We start from the raw sequence: 16,292 nt of genomic DNA, 5'->3' as shown, positions 1-16,292 counted from the left end.
CGACTTTTCCAATCGACCAATCAAATTGACGTTTTCAAAAGGAGTATGCCAGTTTTCGCAATGCATTGTGGACTTTCGTTGTTGCATTTCCGGGTCAATGAATGTAAACAAAAACACGCAGGTGGATCGGCTGTGTAATTTTTAAGGTAAGCTTAAAAATAGGTTAATAAACAAATGAAACACATACGTATCAATACTCACGCACATATCAGCTGAGCTAAGGCAGCAGCCAATCTTGAAAAGTGATGGTACTCTTTATCAATTTATGTATATCACGATATCTTTGTTATTTCTCTCGGTCGGGCACTCGGGGCTAGATACAGACTTTTTGGTACATATTTCGAGGTGCATAACAGACACCAAATTTGTGTCATAACAAACACCAAATTGGTGTCGATGACCTGACATGCATGCATTCTTTTGTGATGGTCTTTCAATTTGTACCGAGTGTCCTTGGCAGACTTGACTATGCTTCAGTGGTCATGAAAGGATTCAATAGATAACCTCTGCCCCACTAATCCCCAGCTATTGTCTGAAATTGCACCTCGGAAGATATATTATAACAACTCAGTCCCTCAAATGATAGTCATATAACGACCAAAAGATAAATGACTGACTATCATTGAGGACTGAGTTCCGCAGTCTAACTCGGGGCCACGACGCGTCACATCCATTCATGCATTGGACTTTGGAGTGAAAACAACTTATCGCATATTTTTATTTGCAGAGAGTCGAACCTGGCACAATAGTGTAGGTAGCCTAGGTGAATTCAAATTTGCCATCAAATTGCATCATTTTATATATCAAATTAAAGCCCTTGAGTAAACTAAGCCAAAACTGAAAACCTTTTTTCATAGCACTTTCCGTAGCAAAGTTACATCTTGTCAAAGATTGACTTTCATCAAAAAGATTCAGCTAGCAAAATTCCCCAAAACGGCATTTCGGGGGTATTTCTAGATCTTAGTCTCATGGCGATAGCAGCTTTTTTTAATGGAACTGCTATCAAAATCCCTCTAAAATTCCATACATGTGCGACTTGATTATCACCATAAAAAATCATATATTTGGGTCAAGTGAAGTATAGAAAACATATTTATGTAGGTTTCCTTCACCCACCTATTCTCGAAAAAAATTCAAATTTCTATGTAAATATGCATTGTGTTGGGGCCCCAATCTCGGCGAATTCGCTGACTAGTAAATGTGTTAACTAAGGTTTGCCTAGGTTACCTAAATAGTGTGATAGCTTGTGATACACTCCAGAGTTCAGTGAATGCGAATGTTGTTTTCACTCCAGTGCTATTGAGTATTGTCAGCCAGTTCATGCCCGGAAGTCCGACCGATAGAATGCGAAACAAATTAATCTGCATTCTGCAAGAAATTTTTTGTACATGTAGCCGAGGTTTCCAGTGATATAAAAATCTCAACTTTTTTTGAGAAAAGTGAAGGGATGATGCTGTGGATCACAAAATAGGTATGCTAGGTGAATTCAAATTTGCCATCAAATTGCATCGTTTTATATATCAAATTAAAGCCCTTGAGTAAACTAAGCCAAAACTGAAAACCTTTTTTTCATAGCACTTTCCGTAGCAAAGTTACATCTTGTCAAAGATTGACTTTCATCAAAAGATTCAGCTAGCAAAATTCCCCAAAACGGCATTTCGGGGTGTTTCTAGATCTTAGTCTCATGGCGATAGCAGCTTTTTTTAATGGAACTGCTATCAAAATCCTCTAAAATTCCATGTGCGACTTGATTATCACCATAAAAATCATATATTTGGGTCAAGTGAAGTATAGAAAACATATTTATGTAGGTTTCCTTCACCCACCTACTCTCGAAAAAAATTCAAATTTCTATGTAAATATGCATTGTGTTGGGGCCCCGGTCTCGGCGAATTCGCTGACTAGTAAATGTGTTAACTAAGGTTTGCCTAGGTTACCTACACAAAACATATTTGCTGCAGGTAAATTTATAGGTAAATCTTTGCCAAATTGAATTTCAAACACTCAGAACGCTAGCCCAGTGGCTCCGCGATAAACATACGTGCACGTGACTGAGAATGTGGTACAGAAGATTAAAGGGCACGGCAAAGCATATTGCACGCACCTTACATTGTGTACAGGATGCAACAGGTACTTGGCCAAGAAAATACATATGCATGTAGTCTGTCATCAAAATTGCCCCAAACATATTTTACTGTACAGTAGACTATGCCATAGTCGAATTTTATTAAAAATATGTTATTATTAGTCATGATGAACCCATTTCGTTGAACTCAAAATTATACTGATGTTTATTAAAATATTCAATAGTAAAATGGTCATAAAGAATTAAGAATATCGGATGATTAGTGACAATAAAAGTAATTGAATGCAACATTATCTTGCATAATGGCTCACTTTAATACTGAACAATTCTGATTTTGGAATCTACCAGTTTATTGATAGCGAACCACAAAAATCCGACTATGGACTTTGAATTTTAAGCAGAACTTTGCCCCGGGACTTTGCTCTCTAAAAACACACTAAAGCATACTTGTTTATCAGTCCATTAAGCATTAACCATGGTATAGTACAAGACACGCTAGATGTTTGATGAGAGATTAACTTTCGCGTCAACACAAAAGCGCCGCAAATACCACAGATAGTTGTGTACGGTGTAGTTAATGGTAATGGCGCGGGCCCGGAAGATTTAAACCATAGTGAGATATGGGCGACCAATCACAAGGCAGATCCATTTAAAGATGCATTACATCATGGCCAATTTTAGTTATATAGGCCAGAAATTGGCCTATAACTCTCCATAGAGTCCCGTGTTAAAAATCTTAACAGCAAGGCAAAGTCAGTAGTCCACTTGGGAAGCTAACAAACAGAGGGGGTACGGTGACTGAAAAGATCAGATACAGATGTGAAAATCTATCAGTTGCATACAAATCAATATAAATCAGAGTTTTATGCTTAAATGTAATAGCCAGAGTATGCAAAATGGGCAAGTGGACTACGAGAAGAAAATTAAAAGTAAAAGATAGTGAAAGGAAAACTACATCAGACAATGATTTGCCGACAGTCATTTAAAATGTGGCAACAGCCCAAAACAGACAATATGACTGCAACACTGCTTGGATGTTGGACGCCCCAAGCTGATGTGCGTTTTTAGCTCTATTGGCCCTGTTACAGGAAAAAATGCAATGTATACATTTTCACATGAAAATAAATAATTTTGGATTCAAAATGAATGTGAAGAAAAAAAATTTTGTTGCCGGGGGTGGGAATAGCATGGCAGAGGAAGCTACCAACCATTACATCGTTAGACCGAATAATCAGTCCCCAATACAAAATTCACTTGCTGACAATAACCTGTTTAACACCACGTAAACATGTACATTGATTCACGTGGGGGAATTTTTCAGTATATCGATAACATATCATGGCGCGTTATTCATACAAAAATTTAAAAGAACAGTACTTACAATAAGGTTCACTGTCGAACCTCAATGGATTTAGATTGATAAATATAGTGCTTGATAACATACATGTACGTATACACTTTTGGAATTATTTGAGACATTTTTGAGTTTATGTGTTAAACCAATGACGACATCAAAATTCAGTCAATCTTGGCCCCCCCTAACTACATTAAAATGATGCATTAAAATGTTGGCTGAACATTTTTGACGAAAGTCGATCTTTAACAAGATGTAACTTTGTTACGGAAAGCGCTACGGTATGACAAATCGGTTTTCAGGTTTGACTTTCTTTATTCAAGGGCTTTAATTTGATTAAAAAATCAATTGGTCATCTTTACACAATATATTTATACATATGTGAAAAGGAGACACTTTTAAGGTTTTTACATACATGTAGCTTAGATATAGAGATATTTTGCTCCACAACGCTGTTTCCTCCAATGAGATCAGACATTCCTAAGCGAAGATATTGAGTTTGTAAGTTATGGTATTATAAAATTGGAAATTGAGATATCAGCCTTTAAAAATATTATTAACAATGTTGAGAGTAGGAATTACCTTGAAAAAAGTCTCAAAAAAATACAAGATGCCAGTTATATTCTGGTCTGAAACTATCAGACAATATTTTTAACATTAATAACATCACAAATTGGCAACAAACCCAAATTGTGAAAAAGTCACCCCGGGCAGATTTTTGGCTATTTCTCCATTTCCAATCCTGCCCAAAAGTGTCTCCTTTTGACATGACACGTCACATATTTTTAGCGATATAAACAAGTAGATTGTGAAGTTTGGATGTGTTAAATATGTAATCATGCTACCAAGAACCCAACCAACCAACTTCTGAACAAAAATGTATAATTCATAATAACTGTCATAACACTTTTGTCATGTCACATTTGTGACATGAAGGGGAATGAGTCACACATCGACCCTGGTTGAAAATGAGGACATTTAGAGCTTTCAGAAACTGAAAAACCCATGTATTGATACAACCTTTCGTTGTGAAGCCAATCGGTGAAAACAATATAAAACAAAAGAATTTTGACACTTTCTTTGTCAGATATCTCAAAATCAACAGCGACATCCGACTCTTTTCCATTGATCGTGTCACATTTTATTCCATAGTTTAACCTGACTCCGTTATATTATACTTCTTGTAAATTATCTTTCATTATGATAGGATGACATCTTTTGGATGGAAAAGGAAAATTGGTGATAATGTGTCGAAAAATGCTACAAATAAATTCCAGGTATGTACCTCCTACCGGGACCTCCTCCTCCTCCTCCTCTTTTTTTTAACACTTTGGCCAGTTTTTGGAAATGGTTTGGCTGGTGCATTTTTAGAGGTTTTGTTGTACAGGACTACAGGGTGTATCATATAAAAAGTTTACAGTTGGAAAAATGTCACTGGATTAAATTGATAGCTGAATCAACATCCTGTCCTACCACAACTGTAACCATTTGGATTCAGTAGCTATTTTTGTGAGCCGTATAAAAAATTCAGTTGCGCGAAGTCTATTAAAATAACACATGTGAAAATCACAGTTTGACCACTTTCTGTGCAGTAATCGACAGTAAAACTTGCAGAATTGTTTGACAATCATGTTGCTTTAAAGCACAAAGTGAAATGGCCCATATAAGATCTCATGATCTTACACCTTTGGATTTCTTCATATGGGGCTATCTAAAATCAAAGGTTTTCACAAGTGCTCCTGTAGACCTTGATGAACTCCAGAGGCACATAATTGCATAGTTGACATCCAGACAGAACAGATCTCTCATAAGATGTGGTGTGAATGCAGGTGGCTTACAAATGTATATGCCCTGCTGGTATGGTGGCCATGTGGAGGACTAATAATGCTGGTTTCATACTTTCTGCCATTTGAAAATCACAGTTTGACCACTTTCTGTGCAGTAATCGACAGTAAAACTTGCAGAATTGTTTGACAATCATGTTGCTTTAAAGCACAAAGTGAAATGGCCCATATAAGATCTCATGATCTTACACCTTTGGATTTCTTCATATGGGGCTATCTAAAATCAAAGGTTTTCACAAGTGCTCCTGTAGACCTTGATGAACTCCAGAGGCACATAATTGCATAGTTGACATCCAGACAGAACAGATCTCTCATAAGATGTGGTGTGAATGCAGGTGGCTTACAAATGTATATGCCCTGCTGGTATGGTGGCCATGTGGAGGACTAATAATGCTGGTTTCATACTTTCTGCCATTTGAAAATCACAGTTTGACCACTTTCTGTGCAGTAATCGACAGTAAAACTTGCAGAATTGTTTGACAATCATGTTGCTTTAAAGCACAAAGTGAAATGGCCCATATAAGATCTCATGATCTTACACCTTTGGATTTCTTCATATGGGGCTATCTAAAATCAAAGGTTTTCACAAGTGCTCCTGTAGACCTTGATGAACTCCAGAGGCACATAATTGCATAGTTGACATCCAGACAGAACAGATCTCTCATAAGATGTGGTGTGAATGCAGGTGGCTTACAAATGTATATGCCCTGCTGGTATGGTGGCCATGTGGAGGACTAATAATGCTGGTTTCATACTTTCTGCCATTTGCCGCCGAGCGGCGTGATGAGTCCTTATTAATGGTGACCCACTAGTGATTTTACAGTTGTGGGAGAACAGCCATTAACTCTAGCGCTAATTTTGACCAAATGCGTCATACTTTTTAATCTAGGGGCATTTTTGAAACTGTTTACTTCATTTTGATACACCCTGTGTATACTGTGGCAATCAAGTCTAAATTTTTAATTTTGTTTTATCATCATCAAATATAACATATGTGACACAATCTGGTCCATGGAGGCCAAAGGTGGCAAATTTGAAATTGATATAAAGGCAAAAATATGGAGTAAAAAACAATAAAATACATAAGAAAATAGACATCACAAAACTTCATAACTTTAGAACCAATTATGCCAGACCTTTGGTGTTTTCGTTATATGATAGGATATCGTTTGCATACAGTAATAATTATGTACAACTCAATTTTTAAAAATGCCTCCTTTGGCCTCTATGGACCAGATCGTGTCATATACATGTAAAAGCAAGATTAAGGGATCTGGAATGAGCGCTTTAAGCATTTCGACAGTATTTTTGTGGGACATGAGAGCACATCAGACATATCAAATTGCATTCTGAATACGAAGAATGTCTTTCTGATATCAAATAATTTTCATTTTTTAAATTCACGATATAATACAAATTTTATGACAAATTATTAAAATTTGATATTTGAACAGTCCTCGAAGTAAATTTTATAAATCTAATTATATATTCTTAAAGTGTATGTAGCTGGGAGGAAAAGCCGACGATCAATTGAAAATTTTGACCTTTCATATTGAAGATATGGCTTTTTCCCCAAAAGACCTATTTTTTGTGTGTGTTTTGGGAAAAATCCATATCTTCAATAATGAAAAAGGTCAAAATTTTCAATTGGTCATCGGCTTTTCATCCAACCTACATACACTTCAAGTATAAATCATCAGATTCATAAAGTTTACTTCGAGACTGTTAAATATCAAAAATATCGATTTTTAATAATTTGCCATAAAATGTGTATTACATTGCGAATTTCAAAAAATCAAAATTATTTCTTCGTATTCAGAATGCAATTCGATATGTCTGATGTGAAGAACGTTAGAATGTAAATGGCGCAAGACCGGATCTGATGAGGATAAGCGAGCTTATCTTGATCAAAAGAATGCTGTTAATAATCTTATTGATTCTGAGAAAGCTAAATTCTATCAAACCAAATTTGCGAATAGCGATGTTAAGGGTATGTTTCAGAATGTAAAAACCCTTCTCAACCAAAATACGCGTATCCTCCCTTCCTCAGACTCCACTGTGAGTTTGTGCAACCAGTTTGCCACTTTCTTTAATGATAAGGTCACCACAATCAGAGAAGGTCTTGATTTGCATCCTGGTGCCCAATCTCAATTTGTTGATACCACACTGAACATGTGTTCAGTGATTTCGTGTTGGTCTCTGAGGAAGATGTTTGCAAACTTGTCAGTGCTTCCTCCACCAGTACTTGTATCCTTGATCCAATCCCTACTTGGTTGATGAAAGACCACATTGAGCGCTTTTATTCCATCAATTACTCATATCATTAATGTGTCTCTCTCATCTGGTATTTTCCCAGAACCTCTGGGCAAAGCTGTTATATCTCCTATCATTAAGAAATCGTCTCTTGATCATGATGAACTTAAAAAAAAAATTACAGGCCGGTATCAAATGTGTCTTTTATATCCAAACTCATTGAAAAGGTTGTAACTCAGCAAATAACAAATCATATTAATGACTGTAATTTAGGTGAAATCTATCAATCGGCTTACAAAGCCAACACAAGTACTGAAACCGCTCTCTTAAAGGTGAAAAGTGATGTGTTGAATGCCGTGAGACAGAGGGGAAGTTGTCCTTCTTGCACTATTAGATCTGTCTGCGGCATTCGATACCATCGACCACAGTATCATGCTCAAACAGTTACAGGATAGAATTGGTTTGTCTGGTAATGTATTGCAATGGGTTCGTACATATCTTAATTGTAGAAGTAGTCGTGTATTTATTGATGGTTGTGTTTCCAATTCAAGCCCCCTTGTATTTGGTGTTCCACAGGGTTCTGTGATTGGGCCAATGATGTTTGTTATTTATACCTTGCCAGTGGGGGACATAATTCGTAAACATAATGTCTCATTTCATATATATGCAGACGATACACAATTGTATGTTTCCTTTTGTCCTAACGTCCCGGGGGCTGCGGAGAAGGCGGTGCAAAAACTTGAAGCCTGTATGCACGAACTGCAAAACTGGATGAATATAAATAAACTCAAACTGAATAGTGACAAAACGGAATTTTTCATTGCTGGATCCCATTATCGCCTTCAAAAGCTTCCGAATCTTGAACTCAAAGTTGGCCAAAGCATTATAAAACCATCTCCAAATGTTCGCAATCTCGGGTGATTTTTGACAGTCATATGTCTATGACAAAACAGGTGAACTCCATCGCTTCCTCTGTCAACCTCCAGCTTCGCAACATCAGAAGAATACAGCATCATTTGGATACGGACACTAAACATCATGTTGTCCGGGCCCTTATACTTTCGCGTTTGGACTATGGTAACAGCCTTCTCTATGGACTCAAGTCTCAAGATCTTCGCCGCCTTCAATCTCTTCAACACAAAGCATCTAAGCTAATTTTCTCCGCTCCTAGACGTACTGATCCAAAACCTCTCATGAACAATCTTCATTGGCTTCCGATAAGCAACCGCATCCAATTCAAACTCTGTCTTCTGATTTATAAGTGCCTGACTGACTCTGCTCCACGATACCTCATCGATTCAATTAGTCTTAAGCCAACACCTTCCAGTGGCCCTGTTACAAGATCTGCCCTGGACAGAACTCTCCTAAACATTCCCATGTGCAAGTTAACCTGTGGTGATAAGTCATTTACAGCTGCTGGACCGTCCATCTGGAACAGCCTGCCACGGAACATAATGGAAGCTTCTTCTCTCACACAATTCAAAAAGCTGCTTAAAACTCACTTGTACAATTTTTAGTATTTTCATTTTGTCTTTACATTGACTTTTGTTTTCCACTGGCTGGTTATTGTTTGTTGTTGGTATTGTAGTTTTGTGCGTTTAGATCAATTTTTTGCATAAGCGCCTTAAATCACCTTTATGTATGTATGTATGTATGTATGTGCTCTAATGTCCCACAATATATACTGTCCAAACGTTCATACCCCACCCCTTACGGGTAATCTTGGCAAACACAAATATGTATGTTTTTATAAATATGTTTTGGTTTTGGTCAAAATGTTTGGACACATTTAACATGTAAATGTCAGGTTATATAAACATTTTATATGAAAAATAACCCTATAACATTATTTCAGGCACATTTTTTCAGGTATATTTATTCATATCACATGGCAGCCAAAGGCTGAATTACATAATGATTTACTATCAAAGTACAAAAGTCAACATAATTTATTTTATTTGCACATATATATACAATTTACCATAAAAAAAACCCACAAGAAATGAATAGTACTTGCTGAAAAACATATGGAGAACTGAGAAATAAGCCAGAGGCCTGTCAAGTCTCAGACTCCATTACATGTATATTGCTACTCTTACTTTTGTAATCTGAAAAGAAGAGTCTTTAAGAACCTTTAAGGGATCGGATAGCAATGTTTGCAAACTATTTTTTGCGGGACCTGATGAGAACAAATTTGAAACACCAAATTGCATTCTGAATATAAGGAATGTTCTTCTGAATATCAAATAATTTAGATTTTTTTTAAATTCGCGATATATTACAAATTTTATTGGAAATTATAAGAAATTGATATTTTTTATATTTTTGATATTTAACAGTACTTGAATTGAACTTTATAATTTACGCTCGGTGATCGCTTCAAGCCGCTGTCGCCACTTCATGGCGTGAGCATTCCGCTAGAAATAGAAATCAGTTTCCAGTGATAAGCATATTCTGACGAGTGTAGGTCGGCTTCGCTGGCTTGCATGAAACAATATTGTAAATAATGCTTTAATAAATCACCAAGTCTATTTTAAATGTATTCCAGCTCCCTTCTTGGTTGAGCACTTTACTGTGGATGATTTACCTTACTTGGATTTATTAATTCTAATGATATGTACTTATTGTGTATGTAGCTTGGAGAAAAGCCAACCATCATTTGAAAATTTTGACCATGCATCTGTATTGAAGACCTTTGGGGAAAAAATGTATATATTCAACAAGAAAGGTTAAAACTTTTATGATGGACAGAATTTCCTCCCTGCTACATACACTTACATATCATTAGATTTATATAAAGTTTACTTCGAGGACTGTTAAATTTCAAAACATAATTTTATTTGGTATCATTAGGACATTCCTTGTATTAAGAATGCAGTTTGATGTGTCTGATGTACTCTTGTGTCCCCCAAAATATACTGTGCAAACATTGCTATCCAATCCCTTGAAAGATTTCTAAAAGTTTAAACTGACTTTCAGCATAAAAGTTCAACTAACCTTGAATTTATATGGCCGGGTTGTCACAGAAATTCCAGTGTATTTTTAAAATCCAATGGTCCACAAAAGGACAAGTCCATCATACCATCATAGGATTTCTACTGATGAAGATGTGTGTCACACATCAAAAATTCAAGGTTAGTTGAATTTTTGTACTGAAAGCCAGTTTAAACTTCAGAATTGAATACCTGAGTGGAAGAAGGGCCCAACTCCATCAAAACTGTTTTCGAGATATTAAGAAAAAACTGAATATTTGGAAAAGTTAAATAGGCAGAATGTTTTCATCTTCAGGGGACCTTTAATACATGAACATACAATATTAATAATACCAGCACTTATATAGCGCTATTACAAATTCAAGGAATATGAACATAGCACTTTACACAAAAAGAAAAGAGGAAAACAACAACAAAAAATCTTATGAGGTGAACAAATGAGTCTTTAGATGGCTCTTGAAACTGCTGACAGTGGGACATGACCGTATGGATGATGGCAAGTTGTTCCAAAGTTTGGGACCAGCAATGCTGAAAGCCCCACCACCAACCACCCGGTGATTCCGACGGATGACAAGACAAGAAGTGTCTGCAGCAGATCGTAGACCTTGTCTACCTGATTGATATATGGTAATGCAGTCTGTGAGGTATGAAGGAGCCTGATCATTAAGTGACTTGAAAATGTACAAAAGTGTCTTGAAGGCGATTCTATCTTTAACTGGGAGCCAATGAAGACTAGCGAGAAGAGGAGTTGTAGAATGGCGGCGAGCAACTTGAAAGATTATCTGAGCAGCCCTGTTCTGCAATCTCTGAAGGCGGTGATGTTGCTAGAGTTGCATCCAATTAAGAGTGAGTTGGCATAGTCTAATCTGGACAGAACAAGGGCTCGCATGGCATGGCTGGTTGTGTCCCTGTTGATGAATCTTCTTATACGAGATATGTTCCAAAGAGAGAAATTTATAGAGCGACATAATGATGTGATATGAGATGACATGTTCATGGTAGAGTCAAAAATAACACCCAGGTTTTTTACTGTGTTAGAAGAACGAATGATGTCAGATCCAATGTGGATTTCAGTGTCCTGTAATCTGTTCATATTATGTTGAGAGGCGGCAATAAAGAATTCAGTTTTGGATTGATTTAATTTCAACTTATTGCTGTTCATCCAACGATGTATTTCGTCAACACAAGCAGTTAGCTTAAATAAAGCGCAAGCACTATCACCGGTATTGTGGGATTAAAACAAACATACAATTGGATGTCATCGGCATAAATATGAAACTGGATGCCAAATTTACGAATGATGTTAGCAACAGGTTGAGAGTACATTGTGAATATCTTAGGGCCGATTATAGAGCCCTGAGGTACTCCAAATTTGAGATAGTGCCTTTCAGACATATTACCACCAACACATACTTGAAAATTGCGATCAGTCATATAAGATTGAAACCACTTTCGAGTGCTGTGCCTTTGATACCAAAGTCACATTCAAGTCTGTTAAACAAAATTGTGTGATCAATGGTATCAAAGGCAGCAGAAAGATCGAGCATGACTAAGAAAACAGCTTGGTTCTCGTCAATGGCAGTCATGATGTCGTTTTTGACAACGAGCAAAGCAGTCTCAGTGCTATGCCTGCATTTGTAAGCAGACTGCAAACTTTCAACAAAACCGTTACTCTCAATGTGCTCATTGATCTGAGATATGGCTGCTTTCTCAATCACTTTACCAATATAGTTGACATTTGAGACAGGCCTATAATTGGTAAGGTCGTTCCAGTCTAAAGAAGATTTCTTTAGTATAGGCGTCACAATAGCTTGTTTCAACTCACTTGGGAAAACACCACATTGAAGGGATGTATTTACAATTTCAGCGATATAAGGTAAAACAACACTGATATTGCTTTTTAGCAACCAAGTAGGAACACAATCAAGATTACAGGTCTTGTCTGCAGAACTGGCCACAATCTCATGAACCTCACCGTCATCGAGCAATTTGAAACTTGACATGTGGGTCTCGAGATTGACACCTATATTCTGAGCGATATCATGACGTATAGACAAATCCTTATAATATTACATACATTCGAAATTATAAAAGATGTTTCCATGGCAACGGTACAGGTCTTAATACGAGCTGGAGTTGGGCCCTTCTTCCACTAATATACTGCAAGTACCGGATCCGTAAGCAGATGTGTTACAAATAGCTACGGAAAATAGGTAATTGTCCATTAATTACACAAATAGAAGCATGTAATATGTTAGCAAGAAAGTTTATTGTAGTGAAAAGCAGATTTCATGGATTAGCAAAATTCCTCTTTAACCCAATATTTGTGGAAGAAGGGCCCAACTCCATGGAGTTGGGCCTTTCTTCCATGAAAACCATGATTAAGTCTACGTGGAAGACTATTTAAAGAGTGAATTTTGGCTCATCTTTCACACACAAGGAAGAACAATCTGCTGGCAATAAAATGCTGGGTCTAACTCATTTTGTACAAAATTGGAGTTGGACCCTTCTTCCACTCAGGTATTCAAGTGTTTATCATCAGCACATATGGATTTACATTTGAGAACCTTTAAAAGAGTTCAGATTTCTGGAGTTTTTAACATGATTTGGGATATTGTTCCAAATCTTCACACCTGGTAGCAGTTTGCTAATGAAAATGTACTTACATTCACAAAGAAATACATTGTCATTTTTTTGGTTAAATTCACAAAATATATCAAAAGGTAGATCATTGCAAGGGGGAATTCCCCCCATATACTTTTCTTCCCCCCCCCCCCAGTAAAAACCTCAAATTATGAAAATGTCCACTTTTGTTGCAATTTTGCACAAAATTGGTTGATTTTCCACCAACCCTGAAGTTCACTATGCCCCCCCCCAAAAAAAAAAAAATCCTGGTGTCGCCACTGCTTTTGGGTGAGAGTGACCCTCACAGTCATGATTGTAAGGTCTGAATCTCACAAAGTGAATGCACATCAAGACATAGAATGTAGCTTTATGCGTGCAGAATCAAGTCATGTTTTGTGATTTAGGGTAAAATGCAGCGACTACTCAAGTGATAATTTGGTGACTTTTTTATAATTAATACATGTTGCTATCTACTGAAGATAGCATTGTACGCACACCTTGCTATTTACTAGGTAAGTTTATATATACATTGCTATACTGAATGTAGTTTTATAACCACACGGCTATGTCTTGCTATCAACTGAAGTTAGTTTTATAATTACACATGTTACTATCTACTGAAGATAGCTTTGTATACACGTTGTACCTTGCTATTTACCAGGTACGTTTATATGCACAGTGCTATACTGAATGTAGGTATATAGTTTTATAACCACACAACCAGGTCTTGCTACCAACTAAAGTTAATTTTATAATTACGTTGTAAATACATGTTGTTATCTACTGAAGATAGCATTGTACGCACACCTTGCTAATACTGGGTTAAGTTTATACATAATGCTAGACAAAATATTGTTTTATAACCACACAGCCAGGTCTTGCTAGCAACTGAATTTAGTTTTATAATTACACATGTTGCTATCTAGTATCTACTGAAGATAGCTTTGTATACACACCTTGCTATTTACTAGGTAAGTTTATATACATAATGCTATACTGAATATGGTTTTATAATCACACTTGGCTATCTACTGAATAGTTTTATTGTTTTATTATTAGGCTTTAGTTTCAATTAAACAACTATTTTTCAATGCTGCCTGTTTGCCTTGGGATTGTTAATGACATCAAAATGCATCTCTGTATTTTGAGAGATCATTCCATTTATGCTGCCTTTTACACAAGGGTATTATGCTGTGATGCTGATAATGGCACATGTTTCAAGGCTATGCAACCCAAAACACCCAGTGATACCAGTATCAATCTTGAGGTGCCAAGCAGTATAGACTACATCATTGTCTCCATTTCATTGTAAGGATTTGGTCGTGCCTGTAACCGATCAACAAAATGATTAGATACACGATCGACAGTTGCATATAAAAATGGATTGAGTACAGAATTGATTGGTAAAGCAAAAGCTGTAATCCATGGAAACCATTCAGGGGGAGTTCTTTTACTTCAGTCTGTGCTAGAATACCCAGGACAACAATTGGAAGCCAGCACATGAGGTCAGTCAATGCGATAGCACCCATCTTTATGGCCATTTTCAAATCAGTTTTGAGTAAGGAGAATTTGGATTTACAAATATATATGAATAAAAGTATGTAGCACATTGCAACCATCAAACATAGCAGAGAGTTGAGCCCAAGAAAGAGCCCAATTGAGAAATAGCTTCCTAGTTTTGAGCCAGTTTCTGTGAAAGTTTGTAACTTGAAATGATCTTCTTGTCTACCAAAGGTGTACGTTGTTGTAAAATATGTATAGCTGTTCACATATATTTTGCGTCTAGTTAGTGGTAACCCAATACATACATCGGAAAATTGATACAATTTATCGTCATGAAAGAAAATATTTACAATGCTTAATGTGAATGCAGTATTCCAGTAAGCCATGCAAATAATGTCATCATTATTTGTGTCCTTGTGCTGAACAGCTTCCGTGTTATAACTATTTTTCGGAAAGCCCAAAGTCTTTCTACAGCTATGAGTGCCAGCAAAAGGAGGGATGATTCACTTGATAAGACTGATAGAAATCCTGCAAATTTGCAAAGCTTGCTGTTTCTCCACTGTTCAGCATATGATGGAAAATACTCGTTATAGTATTGATCAGCAGATGCAATAACTAATAAATACAGACCCATAATAAAATCTGCTACCGCTAAATTGGTGATAAAAACAATTTGCTTGACCTGTTTTTCATCCGCTGATTTGGATTTGATCTTTTGACATCCCCAAACAAAAACCACAATGTTTGCAAACAAAGCACAAAAGCTGAAAATCCATGTACAGCATTTAACCAAAGTGGAAGGAAGGAGCTGCTTACAAGTTAAGTAAGGAGATTTCTCATTTATTGGAACACATTGATGCTGATTTTGTAATTCAAGAAAACCCCATGGGTCTGACTGGAGATAAATGTTGTTTCGCAGGAAACAACATGTTGCTGGGTCATCTACTCTTAAATAACAGTTGTTTCCCAACTCTGTGAAAGAATTTTTAGTTACCTTACTTAGATCATTTTTCTGAAGACCTAAATATTTCAGTTTGTTTAAACCGTTCAGTAATTTACTGTGGATTTGCTTCAATTCATTACCTGAAAGGTCCAGAACTATTAAGCCTGTCAAATCAGAGAATTGATATGGATATAGTTGGTTAATTTTGTTTGAATAGATAGTTAATAGCTGTAATGGCATTCCATTGAATTGATGAAAAATATCTTCTGGTATTTCAGTCAAGCTGTTATGAAAGAGATGGAGCTCTTTCAAGCTAATGAGGTCTTTGAATACAGGAGAAGGTAACGATTCAATGCTATTGTTATTCAAATTCAATACTTCTAACTTTGTTAACCCATTGAAAAGGTCTGTTTGAATTCCTTTAAGTTTATTTTCATTCAGCCAAATCTTTTTCAATAGATGAAGATCTCTAAGAACACCTGATGGTAGTGTTTCAATGTTGTTGTTCTTCAAAGTTAATGTTTGTAAATTTTTCAGCCCATTGAAAAGTTCAGTATGAACTACCTTAAGTTTGTTGTCATGCAGACGAAGGTCTTGCAACAGATTAAGGTTTCTGAATACACCCAGCTCTAATGATTCAATGATATTGTGACCCAGATTTAATGTCTTTAACTCTGTCAACCCATTAAAA

At 36.4% G+C, this 16,292-nt stretch overlaps 1 protein-coding gene across 3 annotated transcripts in view; it reads left to right on the top strand.

The window, feature by feature from the left end:
• The window catches only part of LOC140146177 (tetratricopeptide repeat protein 33-like), a 36,371-nt gene that overhangs the window by 34 nt on the left and 20,045 nt on the right, over positions 1-16,292 (top strand). The window contains exons 1-2 of one of the 3 annotated variants that reach the window (XM_072167948.1): positions 20-146; positions 4,648-4,717. In XM_072167948.1, coding sequence (XP_072024049.1) covers positions 4,649-4,717 — 69 coding nt within the window. In that variant the 5' untranslated portion in view covers positions 20-146; position 4,648. Of the gene's footprint in view, positions 1-19; positions 147-1,441; positions 1,472-4,647; positions 4,718-16,292 lie in introns of those variants that run through there. The other 2 variants (XM_072167949.1, XM_072167950.1) reach the window with 2 other exon arrangements.

The sequence above is a fragment of the Amphiura filiformis genome, chromosome 2, assembly GCF_039555335.1.
Source record: "Amphiura filiformis chromosome 2, Afil_fr2py, whole genome shotgun sequence".
In the NCBI taxonomy this organism is placed as follows: Eukaryota; Metazoa; Echinodermata; class Ophiuroidea; order Amphilepidida; family Amphiuridae; genus Amphiura; species Amphiura filiformis.
Note: the sequence above shows the minus strand (reverse complement) of the source record. Positions and strands in the feature narration are given on the sequence as shown.